We start from the raw sequence: 25,458 nt of genomic DNA, 5'->3' as shown, positions 1-25,458 counted from the left end.
CTCAAATCAAATGTGTGATCCAGATCCTGATGCAAGAGTTTGTGTTCTCCCAGAACCTCCACAGCTGGAAAGGGGGACTCGTTGGCTTGGCTCCTTGCTCCATCACCCTGGGCAAGGTAGGTGTGGGTGGGTTTTTTTGGCTTGTGTGTGTTGTGGTGAGAGAACAGCATCTGCTCCTGGGTCAGTATGATGGGCTTTTTACAAGGGCATGGAGTGACAGAACAAGGGAGTGAGTTTTACAAGGGCATGGAGTGACAGAACAAGGGAGAATGGCTTTAAGTTAAGAGGGGGAAGATTTAGAATCAGACATTAGGAAGAAATTCTTCACAATGAGGGTGGGGAGGCCCTGGCCCAGGCTGCCCAGAGCAGTAGTGGCAGCCCCATGTCTGGACGGGTTCAAGGCCAGGGTGGATGGGGCTTGGAGCCCCTGGTCCAGCGGGAGGTGTTCCTGCCCATGGCAGGGGGTTAGAACTGAGTGCATTTTAAGGTCCCTTCCAACCCAAACCGTACTATGATTCTGTCCATTCTCTGTATCTAGCAGGTGGACTGCACTCCATAGGTCAAACACTAGTTGGTGTTAAGAGCTAAGAAGAGTTGCGGCTCTTCCATCTCCTATCCCTGTCTCAACAGGCTGTGGCAGCAAGAGCAGAACCTTCAGGAAGCAGGGCTAAAGCACAGGGACAGCCTCAGCCAAGTGCAGGAGTTTTCTTAAGCATCTGCTACGTGGATGCCTGTGGGTTAAAAAGGCCAAAGCCTGAGTAGCATCCTGCTGACTCTGGAGGCTGGCCTGAGGAGCTGTGCTGAGAGGTGGCATCACAGAGGTGGGAGGTGATGACATTTGCCTCCGCTGCCTGGTCGGCTGCAGCTGCCTCTGCAGGGCAGATATCCCACGCCTTTATGGTGCTGCACCCCAGGTGTTACTCCCCTACGGGTGCGAGCAGATCATAGAATTAAGGAACAATTTGCGGCAGAAGGGATCTTAAAGTCCATCCGGTTCCACCCCTGCCATGGGCAGGGACACCTCCCGCTGGATCAGGGGCTCCAAGCCCCATCCAGCCTGGCCTTGAACCCCTACAGGGATGGGGCAGCCACCCCTGCTCTGGGCAGCCTGGGCCGGGGCCTCCCCACCCTCACAGCAAAACATTTCTTCCTCAGATCTCCTCTCAGTCTCTCCTCTTTCAGCTCAAAACCCTTCCTCTCGTCATGTCCCTGCACTCTCTGATCCAGAGCCCCTCCCCAGCTTTCTTGGAGCCCCTTTCAGCGCTGGAAGCTGCTCTAAGGTCTCCCCGCAGCCTTCTGCAGGCTGAACAACCCCGGCCCCCTCAGGCTCCCTCCGCGCGGCAGCTGCTCCGGATCGCAGACAAACCCCCCCAGTCGGCCTCCGAGCAGCTGCGCTCAAGAGCCACCGCCGGGGCGGCGGGCGGAGCCGGGGCGGCGGGCGGAGCCGGGGCGGCGGGCGGAGCCGGGGCGGCGGGCGGAGCCGGGGCGGCGGGCGGAGCCGGGGCGGCGGGCGGAGCCGGGGCGGCGGGCGGAGCCGGGGCGGCGGGCGGAGCCGGGGCGCCTGCGCCGCCGCGGGGTGAGAGCGGGGCGGTCGGGGCCTGGCGGGGCGGGGGGCCGGGAGTTCGGGTGCCGCCGCGGCCCCGCGGGAGGCGAACCCGGGGCGGGGAGGCCTGGGCGGGGGGAGGCGCCGCGCGGGTTGGAGGCGGCGAGGAAGTGTTTCGCTTGGCCCTGTTCTATTCTGTTTGCTTCCAAAGTTTGTCAGTTCTCTCGGTTTCGTTCCCTGACTTTTCCGCGCTGAGCTGTTCTGTAGCGCCTCAGCTCTTCGTGTTCTGCAGGAGTAGGGCGGTTTCGGGGTGGTTTCAATGCTCTGCTGAGGGGTTTCCCGTTTGTTGTGGTGACTTTGATACAAGTATTTTTCTCACAAAACATCCTTGACCACAGATGCAAGAAAATCTCTTGTTGCTTGGGGTTTGGTCATGTCCTCAAGCTCCGCCAGGGGAGGTTCAGGCTGGACATAAGGAAAAAATTCTTCACAGAAAGGGTCATTGGGCACTGGAACAGGCTGCCCAGGGAGGTGGTTGGTTCACCTTCCCTGGAGAGGTTTAAGGCACGGGTGGACGAGGTGCTGAGGGACATGGTTTAGTGTTTGATAGGAATGGTTGGACTCGATGATCCGGTGGGTCTCTTCCAACCTGGTTATTCTATGATTCTATGATTCTGTGGTTTGTCCCCGTTTTTCCTGTAGGGAAAGCTGGTCGTAAGGAGTGATGGTGGCCGGGCATGAGCCACGAGCTGAGCGCAGAGGGGTTTGGCCTGCAGGCCAGGGTCCCTCCAGCCAGAGGTGCAGGGCACGGGCCTCTCCAGCCAAACGCTGCCTTTTGCAGAAGTTGAGCAAGTTAGGAGAAAAGAGGAGGAACCACTCTGTTCCCTGGTGCAGCTGTCTGTCGCGGCTCACGGCTCCCCCGGCTCACAGTTTAAACTCTGATAAATGCTGTCATAAGCAAGTGAAAAAAATTCTGGGCCACCCTGTACAGCCTGTGGTATATTCTCTTGAGGAGCGGATGAGAGAGTTGGGGTTGTTTAATCTGGAGAAGAGGAGGCTGAGGGGAGACCTTATTGCTCTCTACAACTACCTGGTAGGACGTTGTGGAGAGGAGGGAGCTGGGCTCTTCTCCCAAGTAACAGGGGACAGGACAAGCTGCACCAGGGGAGGTTCAGGCTCAACATAAGGAAAAAATTTTTCACAGAAAGGGTTATTGGGCCCTGGCAGAGGCTGCCCAGGGAGGTGGTTGAGTCACCTTCCCTGGAGGTGTTTAAAAGACGGGTGGAAGCGGTGCTGAGGGGCATGGGTTTGATGGGAATGGTTGGACTCGATGATCCAGTGGGTCTTTTCCAACCTAGTGATTCTGTGGTTCTTTTGTGACCAGGAGAGACTGACGGGGAGTGTTCAGAGCTCTGCAGTAAGCAGAGTCTTCCAGGGGTCAACGAGAGCCAAAGCAGCCAACTCTTCACTTTCTCTGGGAACAGCACAAAAGGCAGTGGACCCTGTGAGCCTCGTGCCTTCCAAAGAGCCTTATTCAGACCAGCCCATGTTCATTGTCCTTATTGGTATGTAATTCTGTGGAGTGTTTCTCAGTCTAGAATACAGAGCTTAAGCAGGAGAAGTTTTAATTTAAAAGGCTTTGCTTATTTATATACGTTGCAATTGGAGTGACATTGTTTATTCTCCCTTGCTGTTCTCCAGGTTGTGAATTAATCCAAGAATGAACAAATGTAAGCAGCCTTACACCGATCAGACTGCACACCTTGAAAAGTTCAGCCCTGACATTCTTTCTGAAATTGAAAAGCTCTTTGCAAAGAAATTTACTTACACTAAGCCAGTGAATAATGAATGGCAGCTACCAGATCCTGGAGACGCCTTCAGATATGACCACAAGGAATTCAGCTCCCTCCTGGCTCTGAAAGACTCGATGAATGAAGTGAAGAATCAACTGAGTGATAAGAACCTGGACGCATGGCATCAGCACACCTCATTTACCAATAAAGCAGGGAAAATAATTCCTCATGTGAAGAAAGCTGTGAACGCAGAGCTGTGTACCCAGGCATGGTGCAAGTTTCATGAGATCCTCTGCAGTTTCCCTCTTCTCCCTGAACAAGCTCTTCAAGCTGGAGAACTGAGTTCTGTCCACCTCTGTGAAGCTCCTGGAGCTTTTATAGCCAGCCTCAATCACTACCTGAAATCCCACCATGTCCCTTGCAACTGGCACTGGGTGGCCAATACCCTAAACCCATACCACGAGGCAAATGACACTCTGATGATGATCGCTGATGACCGTCTCATAGCAAACACTCTACCTTGTTGGTACTTTGGCCCAGATAATACTGGTGATGTGATGACATTGAAGCATCTGACAGGACTTCAGGACTTTGTAGGTAACAAGGCAACAATTCACTTGGTAACCGCTGATGGCAGTTTGGATTGCCAGGGAAATCCAGGTGAACAGGAGGCACTCGTCTCCCCTCTCCAGTACTGTGAAACAGTCACTGCGTTAATGATCCTGGGCACAGGAGGGTCCTTTGTTCTGAAGATGTTCACGCTGTTTGAACACAGTTCTGCCAATCTGCTCTTTCTACTCAACTGCTCCTTTGAGGAGATCCATGTCTTTAAGCCAGCCACTAGCAAAGCTGGAAACTCAGAAGCCTACGTGATTTGTCTTCGTTACATGGGCGGAGAAAGCATTCATCTGCTGCTTTCTAGGATGATGCAGAACTTTGGAACAGAAATGGTCAACAAGGCGCTTTTTCCCCAGCATACACTACCAGAATCTTTTCTTAAAATACATGAAGAGTGTTGCATGTTCTTCCACGAGTGCCAGGTAGAGACTATCTCTGAGAACATCCGTCTCTTTGAGCACATGGAAGAAGCAGAGCAGAAAAAACTGAACAAGTTAAGAGACTGTGCAGTAGAGTTCTTCATGGAGAGATTTCGTATGAAACCCATTGCCAGAAGTAACTGGCTTGTCAAGAAGTCTCAGACTGGTTGCAGCACGAATGTGAAATGGTTTAGGCAAAGAAACAAATATTTTAGTACGTACAATGAAAGGAAGCTGCTGGAAACCCTAACATGGAATGATAAATTGGCAAAGGGCTATTTTAATCACTGGGCAGAGGAGCATAGTTTAAATAATGCTGGTAATACATGCATCCTGGAACAATCGTCTTCTGACCTTGAGTGTAGTTTGTGGTACATTCTGGAAGGAAAAAGACTACCAGTGGTAAAATGTTCTCCATTTTGTGATGGTCAAGTCTTGGAAAATCTTAATGAAGCTATGAAGGAATTAGCTGGGGGGAGCCTGAAAAGCAGGCAAATGCTGCAGACTTGTCACTCTTGTGAAGTTCTTCCTGGGGAAATGATATTGGCAGAAGTGGCTGACCTTTCCAGGTGTCATCAGGAAGTCTTAAATGAAAGATGTAGTGACCAGTTCAGGTGCCTTGTGGTGGACTTCCCATCCCTCTGTGATACTGGAAGCCAACCCAGTATGGAAATAAAGCTCCTGGAGTCAGCCACCCTGTTGACCTTCAGTTTCTCTCTGCTTTATGATGGAGAACCGCAGTACCAGCAGCAGCTTTTGGAGTGTGTTCTGCATTCGCTGAATCAGCTTACAGTGGGAGATGCACTGATATTACCTATTCTCTCTTGTTTTACACGCTTCACAGCTGGCCTGGTCTTTATCCTGCACTGCTGTTTCCGGTGCATCACGTTTGCTTGTCCAACTTCCCATGAGCCTCTAAGGACTGGTGCCACTTTGCTATGTGTCGGTTTCCAAGGCCTTCCAAATCCTATTGCTGAATACCTGTGGCATCTGAATAAGCGAATGTGCTCCTTACTAGACATGGATTTGCCCCAGCAGGTTTTGCAGTTTGTGCCTATGGAAGTTCTCCTCCAGGGCAAACTGTTAGCATTCCTATGGGATTTGAACACAACCATTGCAAAGAGACAGCTCCATTTGATTGTGCAAGCTAAGCAGCAGCAACTGACAAGCAGTATTGCTCTTTAGAGCCATTCCAGAGTGGAGCAAGTTGCTGCTGCTAGACCTTGTTTCACAGGCAGGTGGAAGGTAGTAAAAGCAGTGTTAAAGTGATGGCAATGTAAAGGATGTGATGATATTCGTGTTGGGAGGATGCTCTGGGTTATCATTCCCCCTTGCACCATGGCCTGAAGCTTTTCTCTCGGGCATGGGGGAAGGACAGTGACTGAAGAGGAGAAAGCATCTCTCCTCTGTCACAGTGTGCTTGAAGCAGATTTCTTTGCAAACCACCTGGGTCAGAACTGTGGCTTCCATGATGAGAGCTGGTGTGGCAATTTGTACCTGTTACATCAGATGAAGCACTGGGGACCTTGCTGTATGACATTAGCCCTCTTCTGCAGCACAGAACATAGGTATTCTGACACTCTTGTGTGCTTGTCCAGGGTTCATAGAAGCCAAAACATGAGGTTTGGGCCAGAACGCTGAACAGTGTGCACATTGATGTGAGACTCAGAGGACAAGCACCTTGTTAGCAGGCAGCTGCACAGATGTCTCTCAAAGCAAGGGCACATGGGATACTTGAAAGGGGTGGGTGTGCTTACACTGTGATGTTCTGCCATGGAGGCCTGCATAGCCAGAGGCATCTAAGCTATTAAATAACTTGGATTTTTCCTTGCTCATGAGTCTGATATTTCTAGATTATTATTTATAGGTGAAGTAAAATTTTGAGGTGACTTGACAGGCTGTGAGAGAAAATGCATTTAGTTTACCCAGCTCTCCTTGGCTTGTCTGGCACCGGATGAACAGTGCAGCATTACTAGAGGTGCCTCCTATCCCATCCTTCCCCACATCATCAGTTTCCCTTTTTTTCATTTATTTTTAGAAGAAAACATTTTGAATGTTTCCAAAGCTTAGGAGGAGTTAGGGCTGTGAACTGGGCCACTCTGGTGGGAAAACATTGTCTGGCTGTTCAGTAGAACCCCCCAGACCTATGTGCAAGCTCTCCTCTGCAAAGCCAGAGCTTTACACCAAAGGAAATCCAATATCATGTGGATCCTGCTGCCTGATTTGCTCTGGAGTGTTGCTGTTCAGTGGCAGACACAGGGAGATGATAAGAGGAATGCTTTGAGAGCAGCTGTTCCTGTTAGAAATGATGGATATGGTTTGGAGAGCCTGTTATAATGATTTTTTGTTGTTTTCATGACAGGAGTTTCAAAGTGAGGGATGACACTTGTAATTGTCTGAAACCTGCATTGTCCCAGCTGCCTTTAAGCCAAAGGTTTCTTTGGGATAAGTAATGTTGCATCTTGAAAAGCATAGATTCATACTGGGATGCAGAGCGAGACAACTTTATTCTCAGCCCGATTCCTTTTATATTCTTCTCAATGCAAATCATACAATAACTCTAAAACAATTGTTAGTGTATGCCTATAAACCAATCAACTAACAGATCATGTGCCTATTTACTGTTAACATAGCGTTTCAGTACTTTCCAACTGCTATCAACAGGCAAGGCAAAAGCTAGCAGTTACATATTTTGAAACACTTATCTAAGCAGTGTTGCAATATTCAGTGCACTTGGTTGTGTGTACTGAATTCTTGCTTTCTCATCCCACAGTTTTGTTTCATCAAGCATCCTTCTCCCAAAACTGCTCTCGCTCCATTGACATATTTGAGCTTGCTCTGAAAGCCCTCACATCTCCTCCTTCTGTGTTTATAAAGAATACTTGTTTCAACACACAGTCTATTAAACTTTGCATCATTTTCAGCAAGCATGGAATACAAACCAAAATACAAGTAAAAATCATTAAACAAAATAATCCTACTTGTGGTATTCTTTTAAGCCACACAGTTAGCCCTAAGTTTCCAAAATAGTAAAGCTGTTGTCTTGCTGTAGCTTCCGCACTCTATCTTGTAGACTGTCAGTGCTCTTATGGATAGACTCTGAATGGTCAGATAAATTCATGCAATACAAGTCCATCAAAATCTTGGCATCCGTGACCTTGCACTAATAGCAGAAAATCTGTGGCAGCTCTATTTTGAAGCATAGCATGTCTAACAGACACAGCATCTAACAATAAGCCACTCAATGCTATGTAAGTAGCATTAGTCTGTTTTGCTAACCAGCAACCAAGGTTATGTAGCATCCCTGAAGCTGTACCCACAGCCACTTTTAGTGCAAATAAAGATGCTGCTACAGTATCACCGGTATTCCAAAACTTTGTATTATCATTGCAATCAGATTTATAGATAAGTGTAAAACATTTGTGACTTTTTCTATGACTTTCAATCATGGAGATGTTGGGTGTCAATAGTATTAGTCTTCCAGTCTTCCGGTCTTCCATGGTCCCCCACACACATGAAAGGAAAGATCAGGCTAAGCATGATATACACAGATTAAAAAGAATCCAGGAGGCATCTTGTATGGGTATCTACTAGATAACATTAGATTTGCAGCAGTATAGTTGCACCATGTAGTGGCATTTCTATATACCGTCAAGGTAGCGTTTAACCATTGAATCATATGAGGTTCGGGATCTATATCCCCTGGTCTTGATCCCTTAAATGAGGCCCATGGATCTGTGTAATTGAAAATCATACAGTAATCCATTTTCACAGATCCTAACAAGTCTAATTCTTGTGGTTTAATGTTCATGTTTGAAAGCCACTCAATCCAATTACCCAACTGATCAACTGCATCAGTAGGGGTGTTGTTTACAAATTGCCATCTGTCAGAGGGAACAGTGGTCGACAGGTTGTCCTACCAAGCGCACTCCCATCATCACAAAGGCCATTATAAAATGTCTACATACATCTCTAGTTTTCTCACTGGTTTGTACTGGTGCATAAATACAACAAGAAAAAGTATAAACAGAAGCATGGACATATTTATATTTACCATATTCAGGAATATGTGTTATATCTGTTTGCCAAATTTCAAGTGCAAAAAGACCTTGAGGGTTCGCTCCAGTGGAAGGTACTGGTAAAAGTTGTTGACAGTCTGGGCATGACTATATGATTTGTTTAGCTTGCTCTTGAGTTAATTGAAATGTCTTTTGCAATGCTTTGGCATTCTGGTGATAAAAGTCATGTGATAATCGTGCTTGCGCAAAACCATTTTGCAGAATTGCATCTCCTGCAAGGCTGTCTGCCTGAGCATTACCTTCGCTAATAGGTCCTGATAAAGACGGTTGTGACCATACATGTTGAATAAAATATGGGCAAGTTCTTTTGTTCGATAAAGCGCAAATAAATTTTTGGTTGATACCTCCTTTAAAAAAGGAGCGTTCTAATCTAGACACTAATCCTGCAACATACGCAGAGTCTGTTATAATGTTGATTGCAGTGGGCCATTGTGTACAGACATGAATGACTGCTGATAGCTTCACTAGTTGTGCTGAACCTGTGACAGCATCTATGTCATTTACCCACTGTCCTTCATCATTTTTCCAAGCTATCACAGCACCCCCCCTTTTACCTGAACCATCAGTAAATACCATGAAAGCATCAGGTATTGGAGTAAAGCTTAAATGAGAAACAGGAAACAGAGAGACAATTCCAAGGACTGTAGGACTGTGACCTGGAAAGTGAATGCTTATCTGTCCAGTATAATCTGTCAAGGCACACTGAAAAACAAAAGATTGGTGAGTCAATGAGGTTAATTGTTTACTGTCAAGTGGTAAATAACTAATATCAGGCTCTGTGCCATCTAAAAACATCCAAGCATTTCCTCCCCTTTTGAATGACCACTGGAATTGTATCAATAGCAGTGGTGACAGTTTTTCCAAAGTTATAGGATAAAAATATCCATTCTAAAATTACTAATGGATCTGCATCCTGTGGTATCCATTGTGCTAACAGGCAATAAAGTTGAAAGCTTGAATAAAAACCAAAAAGATTAATAGGATGATTCAATTTTCATCTTTGAACAGCCTGAGTGGTTAATTTTTCAACAACTGTTTAAGGGCAGCTTGTGTGGGAAGAGTAAGTGTCCTGGGGGATGTTAAGCCTGTAATCCCCCTATAAAAGTTTAAAAAGGGGATGTAAATCTTCTGTAGATATCCCTGAGAAAAGGTGAACCTAGTTGATGATCCCTACAAGTTTTTGAAGATGAAAGTTTTTATGTCCATTCGCAGAGTCAGTGGTGGTCATTGATTCAGGTGGTCAGAGATTTTCCATCCTAAATATCTCCAAGGTGAAGTTTCTTGTATTTTGTCTTCTGCAATTTTTAATCCTGCAGCTGATGCTGCTTGCACAATTTGATGTTTGGCTTCTTGTGCCGTTTCCCTTTGTTCTGCAGCAGTCAATCCCGGTAAAACAAACGACCCTTGCTTTGTGTCTGATGATCATCCAATTAACTGTGCACTGAGTCTCAGTTCCTAAGGGGCCCTCAGCTGCCCTAGGGATGAGCTGAATTGCAGTGTGATGGGTTTCTATTCTTTAAAGACAGTCAAACTTCCTGACAGTCTGCGTTTGCATTCTGTATGGCTAATTGTTTAAGCAAAATTTCTCTAGCGGTGGTATCGTCTGCCTGCTTAATGTTTGTGTAAATATAAATATTGTGTAAATAAATCACAGGAAAAACTTTTAGTATTCCTATGTCTCCTGCTTGTCTAGCACCTTTCTTCATGAATGCCAGTTTATCATGCAGGTCTGGGAGATATAAAACAGGTTCTTTTCCTGGATCAATAGGACCTGGATCGAAAGGATCATCCAGATCCTCATCGAAATTATTGGGCTGTAATACTGCAGAGGTATTAGGAGCAAGATGTGCTTTTGGCTTCACTACAGAGTTCAGTAAGGGCAACTGAGTCAATAGAGGAGCTGACGGGACTGTAGGAGCCATTGCCCCATCCTCTGTATTTTCCTGCAGTCCCTTGTGCTATTTTAAAGTCTCAAATACGACTTGCCAACATGGCAATAAATTGGCAGCTGCATTGTCACTGCAAGTAGCACTTCCCCATAGTCAGACCCTTATTTGATCTCACTTCTCTGGGTCATAAGCATTTTTAATATTTATAGACAGATCATTCCTAGGTGCCCAGGCAAGAGTTTTTTGTAAGTCTTCCTGACCTACTTTCTTCCTATGTTGTTTCAGGATTTTATAAAAAAACTACTAAGGCACCTTTTTGTTCCTTTGTCAGATGTGACCCCATAGTTCCCAGCTGCTTATCTCTCTCCTTTCAAAAGGTATTGATGTTCGTGCACAAAATCCGCTTCCTCTGAGCAGTGAATCCCTAGAGTCCAACTGGACAATGCAACCGGATCAGCAGCCAGCCTACGGGCCTCACATAGAGGGCACCATTTGTTGCATATTGCAATTGCATGGACTAATTCTGGGCAGCAAGACTTTATTCTCAACTCGACTCCTTTTATATTTTTCTCAATACAAATCATATAGTAACTCTAAAACTTATGTCCAATCGCAATTGTTAGCGTATACCTATAAACCAATCAACAGATCATGCACCTATTTACTGCTAACATAGTGTTTCGGTACTTTCCCACTGCTATCAACAAGCAAGGCAAAAGGTAGTGGTTAAATATTTTGAAACACTTATTGAAACAATGTCACAATTCTCTATGCACTTGGTTGTGTGTACTGAATTCTTGCCTCCTCATCCCACAGTTTTGTTCCATCAAGCTTAACAGCGTCCTTCTTCCAAAGACACTCTTGCTCCATCAACATATTTGAGCTTGCTCTGGAAATCCCTGCAGGTACCCTATGCCTTTTGCATCATACAGCATCTGGCATTCTAAAATTAACAGGGTCCAGATGGAAAAGCAGGGCTGAAATGCCAGCAATGGGGCGAAAACCCAATACTTAACCCAAGCTGCTCTCTTTGCGTTCCTTGGGTGCAAGATCATTTTTAGAACATTTTATTTCAATAAGCTCTGCACTAAACTTAAAATTACATTGTAAATCTACAGGAATTCTCATTTTTCACATTACATTTCTATTTAAAAGAAACCAAACAACTGTTAATGCCTTATGCCCTTCCTCTCAATTCACTCTGTGTTCACGCACTCTTTCTTCACACCTGAGGGAAAAGAATTAAGTGACATTTTTCTGAGGCATATTTCTGCTCAAACACAATGACTGAATTTAGACTACTAGAGTTGAATTCTCATGTTATCAGTAATGCTTCCCTTTTTAAAAAATCTCACTTTTCAACACCTCTACAAGATGTTACTAGAGCAAATAAATCTGTTTCATAACCCAGAACCTACCCTACCTGCTACCACAGCCAGAGCTTCTCAATGACCTCAAGACTATCTTCAACACGGGTTGGTTTTTTTTCTTTTTTCTAAAACTTGGCAGTAACTTCCTTTCAGCAATTCCAAGTTAAAGCACTTCATTTCAATCCAACTTTTGTCATCCTCTCAGAGAAGCAAATACCCAGTAAGCCATCACGACTGTTCACTCGACTACCGCTCAGATTTTTGACTAACCCAGCACAAGCTACGGTCCAATATGTGCTCAGAACAGTGCTATTGGGTCAAACTGAGATGATCAGATAAGCAGGACAGATGGTTACAAAGAGCTGAAGGTTCATCATGCAGCCAATACCACCCGCAGCTTGCTGCCTCCTGCAGCCATTACCTGCAGCTTACCCAAAAAGCTTTTGAAGCAGGTCCAACAGTAGCTGGGCTGCTGAGACCTTCCTGGTGTGATAGAGGGGAAACCCACACCGTGACAAAGAAGCCGCCCTCCCCTCTCACTGCCAGCCTCTGCAGCTCCCTCTTGTTCTTGAGTTTGACCAGCAGGTCTTGACTCAGCCACGCTGCTCTCTTCCCCTTCCTGCCTCATTTCCTACATGTGGGGACTGAGTGCTCTTGTGCTTCATGGAAAGCATTCCTAAATATTTGCCAGCTCTGTTCCACTCCCTTGTCCCCGAGGATCACGTCCCAGGGGGTCCTACTGAGCAACTCTTCGAAGAGCTGGAAGTCTGCTTTCCTGAAATTTAGGGTCCTGATTGTGCTCCTCGCCTGTCCCCAGTGCTTGATCACTGCAGCCCAGGCTGCCTCCAATCCTAATGTCACTGATAAGTTCACTCGTATTAGTCACCATGAGGTCCAGCATTGTGTCCCCTCTGGTTGGGGGTCTCTTAGCTGGATTAAGAAATTATTTTCAATGCACCCCAGGAGTCTCCTGGACTGCCTACAGCTTGCTGTGCTACTTTTCCAGCATATGTCAGGGTAGTTGAAGTCCCCAAGCAGGACTTCAACCTGCAAGTGTAAAGCCTCCTGTAGCTGGAGGAAGAAAGCTTCATGAGTTGGCTCTCTCCATCAGGTGGCCTGTAGTATACACCAACCACAAGGCTCCTGTGTAAGAAAAGGTATTCATATAAGAAAAGACTTATATGACTGTGGCTGGCAGGCAGGCAGCAGGGCACGTCCTCTTCTCCAGACAAACGAGCCCAGACCAGCCAGTGACCCTGGGGAACACAAATTCCCTGGCTGGACTGTCTTTTTTATAACTGAGCTGCAGAGGCATTATATGGGCTTGTTAACCAAACATTACATCCCACCTCTGCTCCCATTCTGTGCCAGCTCTGTCCTTGAGGTACCTGGGGCAGGCCAGGGAATCCTTGACAAGGAAACACATTCCTTTATGGGCAGGGCCCTGCATCTATCATATAAAGGCAATACAAGCCTCACAGCTCCACTGTACCCACCGTCTCCAGAAATACTCTTACAATGACCCAGTTAGTCTTCCAAAGGCAAAACCAACCATCATGGAATTATAAAATCACTAGGTTGGAAAGGACCCGCTGGATCATCGAGTCCAACCATTCCCATCAATCACTAAACCATATCCCTGAGCACCTCCCTGGGCAGCCTGTGCCAGTGCCCAATAACCGTTTCCGTGAAATATTTTTTTCCTGATGTCAAGCCTGAACCTCCCCTGGTGGAGCTTGAGGCCATTCCCTCTTGTCCTGTCCCCTGTCAGCATCCTTCTCTCCACAACCTCCTTTCAGGTAGTTGTAGAGAGCAATGAGGTCTCCCCTAAGCTTCCCCTTCTCTAGGCTAAACAATCCCAGTTCTCTCAGCCACTCCTTGTAAGTCCAGTTCTCCAGGCCCTTCACCAGCTTCGTTGCTCTTCTCTGGACTCGCTCCAGAGCCTCAACATCCTTCTTGTGGCGAGGGGCCCAGAACTGAACACAGGATTCAAGGAGCAGTCTCACCAGTGCTGAGAGGGAGAATAACCTCCCTGGACCAGGTGGCCACGCCATTTCTGATCCAAGCCAAGATGCCAGTGGCCTTCTTGGCCACCTGGGCACACTGCTGGCTCATGTTCCGTCGCTGTCAACCAACACCCCCAGGTCCCTCTCCTCCAGGCAGCTTTCTAGACAGACATCTCCTAGTCTGTAGCTGCACAGGGTTGTTGGTCCCCAAGTGTAGGACCCAGCATTTGGCCTTGTTAAACCTCATCCCATTGGTCTCAGCCCAGCGGTCCAGCCCGTTCAGATCCCTTTGGAGCCTCCCGACCCTCCAGCAGATCAACACTTCCACCCAGCTTGGTGCCGTCTGCAAACTTGCTAAGGGTGCACTCGATGCCTTCATCCAGGTCACTGATAAAGACATTGAACAAGGCTGGACCCAGCACTGAGCCCTGGGGACACCACTTGTCACTGGCCTCCAGCTGGAGTTAACTCCATTTCCCACCACTCTCTGGGCCATCCAGCCAACCAGTTTTCCACCCAGGAGAGTCTGTGCCTGTCCAGGCCAGAGGTGACAGTTTCCTAAGCAGAATGCTGTGAGAAACTGTGTCAAAGGCTTTCCTGAAGTCCAGGAACATACATCCACAGCCTCATCCAGCAGCCGAGTCAGTTTGTCATAGAAGGCGATCAGGTTAGTTTGGCAAGACCTGCCCTTGTGAACATGTGTTCACTGGGCTTGATCACCCAGTTCTCTTGCATGTGCTTCATGATAGCAGTCAAGATCACCTGTTCCATGACCTTCCCTGGCACTGAGTTGTGGAAGCCTCTACACAGAATGCCATAATGAACACAGAGGGTACTGTGAACTGTGCCACTATTTTTAGCAGACATGAAAGCCATTAAGTACAGGCTCAGAAGCAGAGAAAGCTCTCATTTTAATCTAAGAATCACAGAATAGTTTGGTTTGGAAAGGACCTTAAAGATCATCTAGTTTCAACCCTACCTGCCATGGGCAAGGACGTGTCCCAGTGGATCAGGCTGCCCAAGGCCCCATCCAACCTGGCCTTGAACATCTCCAGAATAGGGCATCCACATCCTCCCTGGGCAACCTGTGCCAGTGCCTCACCACTCTCATTGTGAAGAAGTTCTTCCTTATGTCTAGTCTACACCTGCTCCTCTCCAGTTTATAGCCATTGTCCCATGTTCTTTCACCACAAGCCTTTGTAAACAGTCCGTCCTCAGCTTTCTTGTAGCCCCTTCAGGTATTGGAAGGTTGCTATAAGATCTCCTTGGAGCCTTCTCTTCTCCAGGCTGAACAACTCTCTCAGCCTGTCCTCATATGGGAGTTGCTCCAGCCCTCTGATCCCCCTTGTAGCCCACACACAAAAGTAGTGCTGACAGTGAGCAGACTGAATTCAGACCAGCCTTATAGTACACTAAGTCAGTGACTAAGACGAAGCCTAATAGAACTTAACAACGGTACAGCAGGGAAAAGACAAATTGAAAGAAGAGGTAGAGAAAGAAAGCACGGAGACTACATTGAAAGATGATGGAAGTTGCACTGGCAATTTTTATTTTTCTTGAAAGAAAAAAAGAACCTGTAACAACGCTCAAGTTAACAAACCATTAGAATACCATTTGGCAACAGGCCTCTGCTGCACAGCATCACTAACATCTTCAGGAGTTTGTTGCACCACCTTCTTCTTTGTATTTATATCGTAGGCACTCTGCTGGTTGAAGTGGTTATAGCTGATGTTTCAATGACCACAGCTAAAAAAAAATAACCAAAGGAAGAGGATATTACTAAGCATACCTATTCTTACACAAATTACAAAGGAAAGCCAATACTGTAATGATACGACATATATAGGTAGCTTTTCCTCCATCATAAAAAGATGAAGTAATGCATGAAATAAATACCTCTATCGCATTACTCAACATGCTCAATCAATTCATTTTTTCGCTGCCAAAGGAATACGGTCCCATAGCTGCAACAACTGCTCTCCAACTTGTGGTTCCAGCTCCTAGAAATGAGCAGGAAAAAATATTTACACGGCTACTACTAATCATATAGAACCATTTATAACAAAATTGTGAGAGCAAGTTCCTGGTGATTGCCTTCAGTCTTTCTGAAAGAGTTCATTTCTCTTGCTATCAGGTATACCAAAATAACTTCACATACTGGAAGTTTGTTTACTGGGGCTTGGAAGGAGACAAGAACTTTCATAAGCAACACTGGCCTACAGGTTGTTTTGGGCTTTTTTCATTCATGGTAAGATGTCCATCTGCTCAGGGAGGTGGTTAACTCGCCTTCCCTGGAGGTGTTTAAGGTGCGGGTGGATGAGGTACTGATGGACATGGTTTAGAGATTGGTGGGAATGGTTGGACTCAATGATCCGGTGGGTCTCTTCCAACCTGGTGATTCTATGATTCTATGATAAGAAAAGAATTCTGAGCAGACACGCTGCCACCATATACAAGAACATAGGCATCGTATACTTTGTACCTTCCACAGGTCATATCACTTATTAACTAAAGATTGTTCTCCACATCCTTTTAAGTTTAATTCAGTCAAGCATAGTGGTGAATGTTGAAATGCAAGTCACAGTAATACAGTGTCTCTTGGTAGAATCATGGACATTAATAGAAAAGAGTCATTTGTAAGATTGCCAAGACTGTCTGGGTATTACTAGCCACTTACAAGAGAAGCACTGTTAAGTCCATTATGTGCTATGTTCCTTTCCTCATTCTTACAAGTGGAGACATTTTAGTGAAGTAGTGAAAAAGATGACATAAAAATTTTAGCTCTAGACTCTTTTATTGGGAAGATACTTGGGGAGCAGACTGGGGAAAACACAGAAACTGCCACAGAGAACTCTTGTATCAATTCTCTTCCAGCTTTTTTGAAGTTGCATTTGGTTTTAAAAGACTGGAGCTTTATTCTACCCCAAATCTCAAGATTCTCTTCAGACTTTACAGGAAACTCAAAGCTATAATTATGAATAGTTATTTGGGTCTGACAGACTACTTCAGGGAACAAATCTGAACAGAGATAAATCTTCAGAATCAAAATTACATACTCCAAAACCATTTACTTTTGGAAGCATCCAGCTTTAAATAATTTTAAAACACATATTAAGCAAGAAATCACTTTTATTTTATCAAAAAGCCTCCATTACTTCACAGTAATGCATTAGCAGAACGTACACCAATGAATCAAGATTCAGATTAACAGATACATGAGGACAGCTGAGATAAACATCAAGGCCAAACAAGGTATCGCATAACAAGGACTTTAGAAAAGAAAAACTTTACCTGGCCATCTCTGCTCATCTGTACTTTCTTATTGTCATTCCAAGGGTTGAGCAAATGGTGTGCAAACTGAAAAGGAATGCTCTCTTTTCGGATCCATTCCACCTTAAATACACCTCCAAAACCAGCAGAACCCCAGTCTTGACTTTTCTCACACCCTATCTCTGAAGCCATTCTAGCAAATCCCTGGAGCAAAAAATTGAAATAGGAAAGGGAATTACAGCACATCTGCTTACATTGGAAATAAGCAACTGGACTTCATACAGTACTTTCAAATTAGTTTCAAAGCAATGCACAGGCTCTCTTCCATGAAGTTGGATCTTTTATAACTTACATCTAGATAGTTCAAAGAAGCATCATTTTTTTTCCACTTCAAACACACCTTCTAGAGTTTGACCACAGAGAATGTTTCTCAATTTATCTCTCAAAATTACCATCCAAAACACTTTTAAACTGTGTAACAGAGGTTGAAAAGGTGTTGTAAAAACATCTGAAGTATAAAGAATCAACGTTCTACTACATAACAGTCCATTAGCTATTCCTTGCTAGGTGTAGTTATCTGCAGAAATCAATCCATCCTTCCCATGTTCCCTCCATGTTAACAAACTTTCACACAGAATTAAGAGTATAGCTGTTCTTCAAAGAAAGAAGTCGCTTCTGTTTCCTTTTTCAGCAGAGTGGGAAGAAATTCCAAGCAGGCACGTATTCAGAAAGAAAATGAAAGAAGCTCCAAATCTGAGATCGCTTCTAAGTTTTTTTACAGATGCTCCAACTCACACACAGGACAAACAAAACAAAGCAGAAAAAGACCCCCACTTATCACCACACCCCCAACTTATCAACTATTCAGGCAAGCTTAAGCCAGCTAAGACTTCAGGAGCCCAAGAGATGCAGTGCACTACGTAAGTCAGCAGCACACACTACTGTTGTAAGATGTGAGGCCCTAGACAGCTCAAGCCAGACTTAAATGGAAATTAATAAAAGGAACAGAGGAAAAATAAAGGTGGAAAGTAAAGAGGCACCTGGTAGAAGAGAATATTAACATGAACATAATGCTCACATTCCCATGAATGTCCAGTGCACTATCAAAACTAGAAGGGCAAGGCAACATCTATCACCTACACTCCTGACTTCAGCACATCTTTCCCTCATAGTTTCCTTGTGTAAGAGCCTCAATACAACAGCCTATTCTCAGTAACAAACAGCATGCTAAAAATTACTTTCCGATATTATATCTGCATTTGCCAACTCATCATACGTATATCTCGCTGTAAACCCTCAGTGGTACCAGCAAGACAGCAGTACTTCATCTAGCTCATCACATTTTGAGTTCAGCTGACTTCCACGAATAGCTTATATATACAGAGATACACTGTACTTTGTTTACCTGGAACAACTGAGTTTAGCCCTCTCCATAACACACCTAACCTGCAACTGAGCACTGCCAGGTCAAGTCAGTGATTGGCTATAAACTTGTCAACAAATATTGACAAATACCTTGCTAAACTTAAAGTCAAGACATAGCTATGGAAGAAACGTGGTCATGACTTTCCAGCTTCCTAACTTTCAGAAAATAGATTTCAGGCAGAACAGATTTTATTAAAATTTCTAAGAAAGACATTTCTGAGTTCCCTCTCTTTAGAGAGCTGTGACTTGATTATAACTGCTTGTTCACTTACAATATTTATTTTGCCATGCCAAGAATAGTCCAAATCCTCCATTTTGTTTGGGAGCTTTGTTTTTTTATTGTTGTTTTAAAAGGATGAAGGTGGGCATACAGAAGAGATGGGGCCTTAGGTAACCTCTTCTAGTGGGATATCCCTGCCCACAGCAGGGAGGGTTGGAACTAATGATCTTTAAGGTCCCTTCCAACCAAACTATACTACGATTCTATGATTACTCTGACTAAAGATGTTTAAAGGCAATTCAGTCTTAGCCTCTGAGTGACAAACTGAGTTAGCTAAAAGGGCGCATTTCAGAGAACAATGTATTCTTTCATCAGCAACTGGGTACACAGGCTTGCTACTCTACTTATTAGAAGGTTAGAAGTCACAAGCAGGAACATCCATGCTACATGTGGTCATTTGCTATGGTGACCTAAACCATCAACCAAAACTACTATTAAGTATTAACTAAAGACTCACCTGGAAGTGTCCAGACCCTTGAGCAGAAAATATTAAATAAATCATACTGCTCTCCCAAAAGGCTCTGTTTAGTTTTTGTTCACTACTTGAAGTAGTAGACCATATACCTTTCTGTTGAGAAATATCAATGTTTTGCAAGTTGCTACTTTTCATTATAAAGTACCGAACTGGCAGGTTTGATCTTGGTGAAGAAGGTTTGGAACCCTGGAAAAATTAAATTAAATTAAGCTACAATAAAATATGCCAGGCTTTAGTTCTAAACTTTTACATACAAGGAAACAGAAATCTTTTGACTGCACTCCTACCCTCCTCTAAATCCTACATGGAACACAGAACCTATCAGCTGGTACCATCAGAGTTGGTTTTGAAATGTATTTCACATCTATTTTACAGTTTGTAAGCACTTTCCAAAAAAATTCTTCATTCATAAAGGGTAGCAAACAAGTATAGCAGAACAGGCCTAAACAGTCTAGTGATTAACAATTTGAAGTCTGACACACCTTCAGATGACAAAAAATTAATATCTCTAGACTGTAGCCTGAAGCACACTACTCACATTTCCACCTCCAGGAAAAGTAAGTTTTTTCCCTTTTACATTAGCTGAATGTAAAAACGGAAATACTTAGGAGGAATTATTAAATCCTTCAATGAGTCTGCCTAGAGGAACAATGGGTTTTCCTCTCAGTGATCTGCTTAATATTACTGCAGTTTTCTATTCAAGTACGTAGGGACAATTATGCCAACAGCTGCATTAAAATATGTGCTTTGTTAAAATAACTAACATAAAAAAGCAAGCAGTCACAATTTGGCAGACAACACAAAACTTAGAGAATCGCTATCAATTAATGCTGTTACAGAAACAGAGGAGGGCAGAATCCAAAGGACTCAGAAGTGCATGTACTAATTTAGAAAAAAAAAGGACTATCATAACAAGGACTCCCAGCCTAGATTTTAAGTTCAAGAAAGAAATAACAGCTGTTAAAAATTAAAACCTAAATTAAATTATTAATCTATCAATACAATAGCTGATAGTTGCTGAAAGAGATCAGCAAATTTATTTCTGAAATTCTATTAATTTTGAAGAGTGGGGTGATTTACAAGAACTCTACCTTTCCAGATACTGGAGAACAAGGACTGGCACAGGGGCTAGGATAGCTACTGCTGTCTGTAGACTTCACTGATGACTGATCTGATCTGTCAACTGAAGTTCGTTTGGAGAGGTTTTTTTCTTCATACTTCTTTGGCTGGTGAAGTGCAGGAGGCGCAGATTTCATGAAAACTCTAAAAAGTAAGGGAGATACACGACATACCAGGATTCTCCTAAGTGGTCACAGAACAATTTATATCTATGTATCAGCCTACTACAAGACTAAATATATTACAGTAATTCCAAAACCAAACTAAACACTAACTCAGAACGTACTGACCATCTGCTGGTTTTGAATGGTAAAGTTGAACTTCTACTGCTACTTCTTCCCAGCTATCACCATTCACATACAATATTTCCGTCTCCAACAGTAGGCAAACATATGAAATACCTCTCAAAGAAATCACAACTACAGTGCAGCATAGGGCAGTATCAATTCTTTCAACTGTATTTCTATGGTTGCTTTCTTTTTACTACTAGCAGCAATTCAAGTAATGCTTTTACAGCTTTGTAAATGACAACCTACAGTTTCTAGACGATCTCAAAAACTTACTTTTGGGCATTAGAGGAGTCAGAGAATTCAGTATCTGTGGAGCTGTTGGCTGGCCTCCCTGGCCTCCATGTAGATGGCAGAAGTTCTTCAGGAGACGTAAGTCTTGGTCTCTGACCGATTCCTGAAGGCTGCTGCAAACCTGCAGCCTGTTCTTCCACACTTAAAACAGCTACAATTGCTCTTATAGTTGTTTCATCAACTTGAGACCATGGTTTAGCAGGAGCTCGCAAACGACGCAGAAATAAGCTATGCCACTTCTGCCTCAGTTGCAACAGTAAAGCAGAAGCCTGTAATGAATTTCAATTCTGTTAAAGGCAAGACAGGTAATATGCCTTTCCTATCAGGCAGCATCTGGCATTCTAAAATTGACAGGGTCCAGATGGAAAAGCAGGGCTGAAATGCCAGCAATGGGGCGAAAACCCAATACTTAACCCAAGCTGCTCTCTTTGCGTTCCTTGGGTGCAAGATCATTTTTAGAACATTTTATTTCAATAAGCTCTGCACTAAACTTAAAATTACATTGTAAATCTACAGGAATTCTCATTTTTCACATTACATTTCTATTTAAAAGAAACCAAACAACTGTTAATGCCTTATGCCCTTCCTCTCAATTCACTCTGTGTTCATGCACTCTTTCTTCACACCTGAGGGAAAAGAATTAAGTGACATTTTTCTGAGGCATATTTCTGCTCAAACACAATGACTGAATTTAGACTACTAGAGTTGAATTCTCATGTTATCAGTAATGCTTCCCTTTTTAAAAAAATCTCACTTTTCAACACCTCTACAAGATGTTACTAGAGCAAATAAATCTGTTTCATAACCCAGAACCTACCCTACCTGCTACCACAGCCAGAGCTTCTCAATGACCTCAAGACTATCTTCAACACGGGTTGTTTTTTTTTCTTTTTTCTAAAACTTGGCAGTAACTTCCTTTCAGCAATTCCAAGTTAAAGCACTTCATTTCAATCCAACTTTTGTCATCCTCTCAGAGAAGCAAATACCCAGTAAGCCATCACGACTGTTCACTCGACTACCGCTCAGATTTTTGACTAACCCAGCACAAGCTACGGTCCAATATGTGCTCAGAACAGTGCTATTGGGTCAAACTGAGATGATCAGATAAGCAGGACAGATGGTTACAAAGAGCTGAAGGTTCATCATGCAGCCAATACCACCCGCAGCTTGCTGCCTCCTGCAGCCATTACCTGCAGCTTACCCAAAAAGCTTTTGAAGCAGGTCCAACAGTAGCTGGGCTGCTGAGACCTTCCTGGTGTGATAGAGGGGAAACCCACACCGTGACAGAGAAAGAAGCCGCCCTCCCCTCTCACTGCCAGCCTCTGCAGCTCCCTCTTGTTCTTGAGTTTGACCAGCAGGTCTTGACTCAGCCACGCTGCTCTCTTCCCCTTCCTGCCTCATTTCCTACATGTGGGGACTGAGTGCTCTTGTGCTTCATGGAAAGCATTCCTAAATATTTGCCAGCTCTGTTCCACTCCCTTGTCCCCGAGGATCACGTCCCAGGGGGTCCTACTGAGCAACTCTTCGAAGAGCTGGAAGTCTGCTTTCCTGAAATTTAGGGTCCTGATTGTGCTCCTCGCCTGTCCCCAGTGCTTGATCACTGCAGCCCAGGCTGCCTCCAATCCTAATGTCACTGATAAGTTCACTCGTATTAGTCACCATGAGGTCCAGCATTGTGTCCCCTCTGGTTGGGGGTCTCTTAGCTGGATTAAGAAATTATTTTCAATGCACCCCAGGAGTCTCCTGGACTGCCTACAGCTTGCTGTGCTACTTTTCCAGCATATGTCAGGGTAGTTGAAGTCCCCAAGCAGGACTTCAACCTGCAAGTGTAAAGCCTCCTGTAGCTGGAGGAAGAAGGCTTCATGAGTTGGCTCTCTCCATCAGGTGGCCTGTAGTATACACCAACCACAAGGCTCCTATGTAAGAAAAGGTATTCATATAAGAAAAGACTTATATGACTGTGGCTGGCAGGCAGGCAGCAGGGCACGTCCTCTTCTCCAGACAAACGAGCCCAGACCAGCCAGTGACCCTGGGGAACACAAATTCCCTGGCTGGACTGTCTTTTTTATAACTGAGCTGCAGAGGCATTATATGGGCTTGTTAACCAAACATTACATCCCACCTCTGCTCCCATTCTGTGCCAGCTCTGTCCTTGAGGTACCTGGGGCAGGCCAGGGAATCCTTGACAAGGAAACACATTCCTTTATGGGCAGGGCTCTGCATCTATCATATAAAGGCAATACAAGCCTCACAGCTCCACTGTACCCACCATCTCCAGAAATACTCTTACAATGACCCAGTTAGTCTTCCAAAGGCAAAACCAACCATCATGGAATTATAAAATCACTAGGTTGGAAAGGACCCGCTGGATCATCGAGTCCAACCATTTCCATCAATCACTAAACCATATCCCTGAGCACCTCCCTGGGCAGCCTCTGCCAGTGCCACTCCTTGTAAATCCAGTTCTCCAGGCCCTTCACCAGCTTCGTTACTCTTCTCTGGACTCGCTCCAGAGCCTCAACATCCTTCTTATACCCAGTAAGCCATCATGACTGTTCACTTGACTACCGCTCAGATTTTTGACTAACCCAGCACAAGCTATGGTCCAATATGTGCTCGGAACAGTGCTATTGGGTCAAACTGTGTCACTTACACAGTGACGGAGAAAGAAGAAGGAGCCCTCCCCCTCTCACTGCCGGCTAGGTAAACTGGTTCTATTTTTCTGTTGGTCATAGGTGCATGAATTGAATTATAGGTTAAAAGTTATGAAACCTTATGACCTGAACGGTGAATAAATGAAATCATGCAATAGACTAGTATGGGCAAAAGGGGATTGAGCCCCCATTTATATTTCTTAATGAGCTCAGGAAATAAAGGTTAAATGATAAGGTACATTGTCCTGTAGCTCTGAGAGACTCAAATGGACTGTGACAGCCATTCTTACAGAAAATTCTTGCTTACCCAAATGTTTCAGAAATCTTTCTAGAAGCTGCAACATAAACATCCTTCTACAAGAAACAAGCACAAGGTACTTACTTCATGGTCCAGTCTGAGATGGAGCCATTCATCTAGCTCCAGTACTGCCAATTCAGCAGTTGTTTTGTCCTCATTCTCGCTATCACTGTTATCATTACAGAACACACCCCCTGAATAAAATATAAAAGGTACACAAATATTTCTATATTATTTCCACTTATATATAAAAACCTGAATACTACTGTACTACCAGCGATAAAAGCCATTTTCCTTCTACATTTGATTTTACAAGGTGAACGCTTGTAAAAACCACTTTAATTTTCTGCAAGCATACCTCAGTGCAAATTCTTCGCTTCAGTTAGCGGAACTCAAGTATTCAAACCTTTGAGGGTCTTGCTATATAAGCACCTGTATTGATGTGATCCAACTCACTCATGTACCTTTATCAATATCAACAAGCCATTACCAAACTTATATCTAAAGCTGTTTGCAAAACCACACACTGCGCATATATATATGTGTGTGTGTATGTATGTATATCTATATGCATATGGCAATGGAAACATTCCAAATCCAAACCCCACTGTACCTTGAACGAATGACGGCTCCTGCAAAGCATCACTTGCTAATCTAGCTGGTCCACAGAAGAGTGCTACAGTGATAGATGTTACCACAGAACAGCATCGGATATTTGCTACCCTGTGAGCTCTCATCATTTCATCATATACAAGCCAGTCTGTAGGGAGTGCCTGAATGGCTGCAGTTTGTCCGTTTGCTGGGGGAATCTGTGCAAGAGCAAATAAGACTAGGCTATTTAACCCTCTAGTTGCAATTCAAATAAACCTTAACATATTTTATATATGTAGAGATAAATATATATTTATGTAGTCAAATTAATACACACAAATTAAAAAAGCAAGACGTATTCACCCAGACTCAAATTATCCTACTATCCTGAAGCAAAATATTCTGCTTTAAAGGAAGGATCTTAAAAAAAAAAAAAAAGAAAAGAGTAGTTTTAGAGCAGAACTATTATGAGTAGGGATTGTTATACAGAATCATGTAATCATGGAATCATCAAGTTTGGTAAAATACCTCTAAGATCATCCAGTCCAACTGTCAGACCGACACCACCATGCCTACTAAACCATGTTACCAAGTTGCACATCTATACGTTGTCTGAACACCTCCGAGGAAGGAGACTCCACCACTGCCCTGGGTAGACTGCTCCAATGCTCCACCTTCTTCTCAGAAAAGAAGTATTTCCTAATACCTACTATAAGACTCCCCTGGCACAACATGAACACATTCCCTCTCTTCCCCTCACTTGTTACTTCACAGAAGAGACCAACACCCACCTCACAACAACCTTCTTTCAGGCAGTTGCAGAAAGCCTTCCCCTCAGCCTTCCCTTCTCCAGGCCAAATACATCCAGTTCCCTCAGATTATCCTCAATACTTTCCATCAGCTCCAGTGTCCTCCTTTGGACACACTCCAGCATCTGAACGTCCTTCTTGAACTGAGGTAATGCCTCACCACTGCTGAGCACAGGGGAATGATACCTTCCCTACTCCTGCTGGCCACACTATTTCTAATACAAGCCAGGATGCTGTTG

The 25,458-nt window shown here is 44.3% G+C and overlaps 2 protein-coding genes across 3 annotated transcripts in view; one reads left to right on the top strand and one right to left on the bottom strand.

The window, feature by feature from the left end:
* Positions 1-1,553: 1,553 nt before the first annotated feature.
* Positions 1,554-10,116, top strand: LOC138726529 (cap-specific mRNA (nucleoside-2'-O-)-methyltransferase 2-like). 2 transcript variants are annotated; one of them, XM_069868363.1, is made up of 2 exons: positions 1,554-1,576; positions 3,245-10,116. In XM_069868363.1, exon 2 carries the CDS (start codon positions 3,264-3,266, stop codon positions 5,556-5,558), a length of 2,295 nt encoding a protein of 764 aa, XP_069724464.1. In that variant the 5' UTR covers positions 1,554-1,576; positions 3,245-3,263; the 3' UTR covers positions 5,559-10,116. The 2 variants fall into 2 exon arrangements, with proteins under 2 accessions (XP_069724464.1, XP_069724463.1); XM_069868362.1 differs by lacking the exon at positions 1,554-1,576 and adding an exon at positions 2,879-3,108.
* Positions 10,117-15,232: 5,116 nt separating this feature from the next.
* Positions 15,233-25,458, bottom strand: part of LOC138726513 (3'-5' RNA helicase YTHDC2-like) — a 32,931-nt gene continuing 22,705 nt past the window's right edge. The window contains exons 23-30 of the mRNA XM_069868316.1: positions 24,433-24,628; positions 23,904-24,013; positions 20,850-21,136; positions 20,259-20,430; positions 19,150-19,353; positions 17,009-17,191; positions 15,614-15,717; positions 15,233-15,463 (exon numbers count right to left, since the gene is read on the bottom strand). Of these exons, the coding sequence (XP_069724417.1) occupies positions 15,646-15,717; positions 17,009-17,191; positions 19,150-19,353; positions 20,259-20,430; positions 20,850-21,136; positions 23,904-24,013; positions 24,433-24,628 (1,224 nt within the window). The 3' untranslated portion in view covers positions 15,233-15,463; positions 15,614-15,645. The remainder of the gene's footprint in view (positions 15,464-15,613; positions 15,718-17,008; positions 17,192-19,149; positions 19,354-20,258; positions 20,431-20,849; positions 21,137-23,903; positions 24,014-24,432; positions 24,629-25,458) is intronic.

This window comes from Phaenicophaeus curvirostris, chromosome 14 (genome assembly GCF_032191515.1).
Source record: "Phaenicophaeus curvirostris isolate KB17595 chromosome 14, BPBGC_Pcur_1.0, whole genome shotgun sequence".
In the NCBI taxonomy this organism is placed as follows: Eukaryota; Metazoa; Chordata; class Aves; order Cuculiformes; family Cuculidae; genus Phaenicophaeus; species Phaenicophaeus curvirostris.
The sequence above is the reverse complement of the archived record's forward strand: the minus strand, read 5'-3'. Positions and strand labels throughout refer to the sequence as shown.

Bases quoted from the DNA above. Each gene is read 5' to 3' on its own strand.
- LOC138726529 (XM_069868363.1), top strand. From the start codon at position 3,264: ATGAACAAATGTAAGCAGCCTTACACCGATCAGACTGCACACCTTGAA.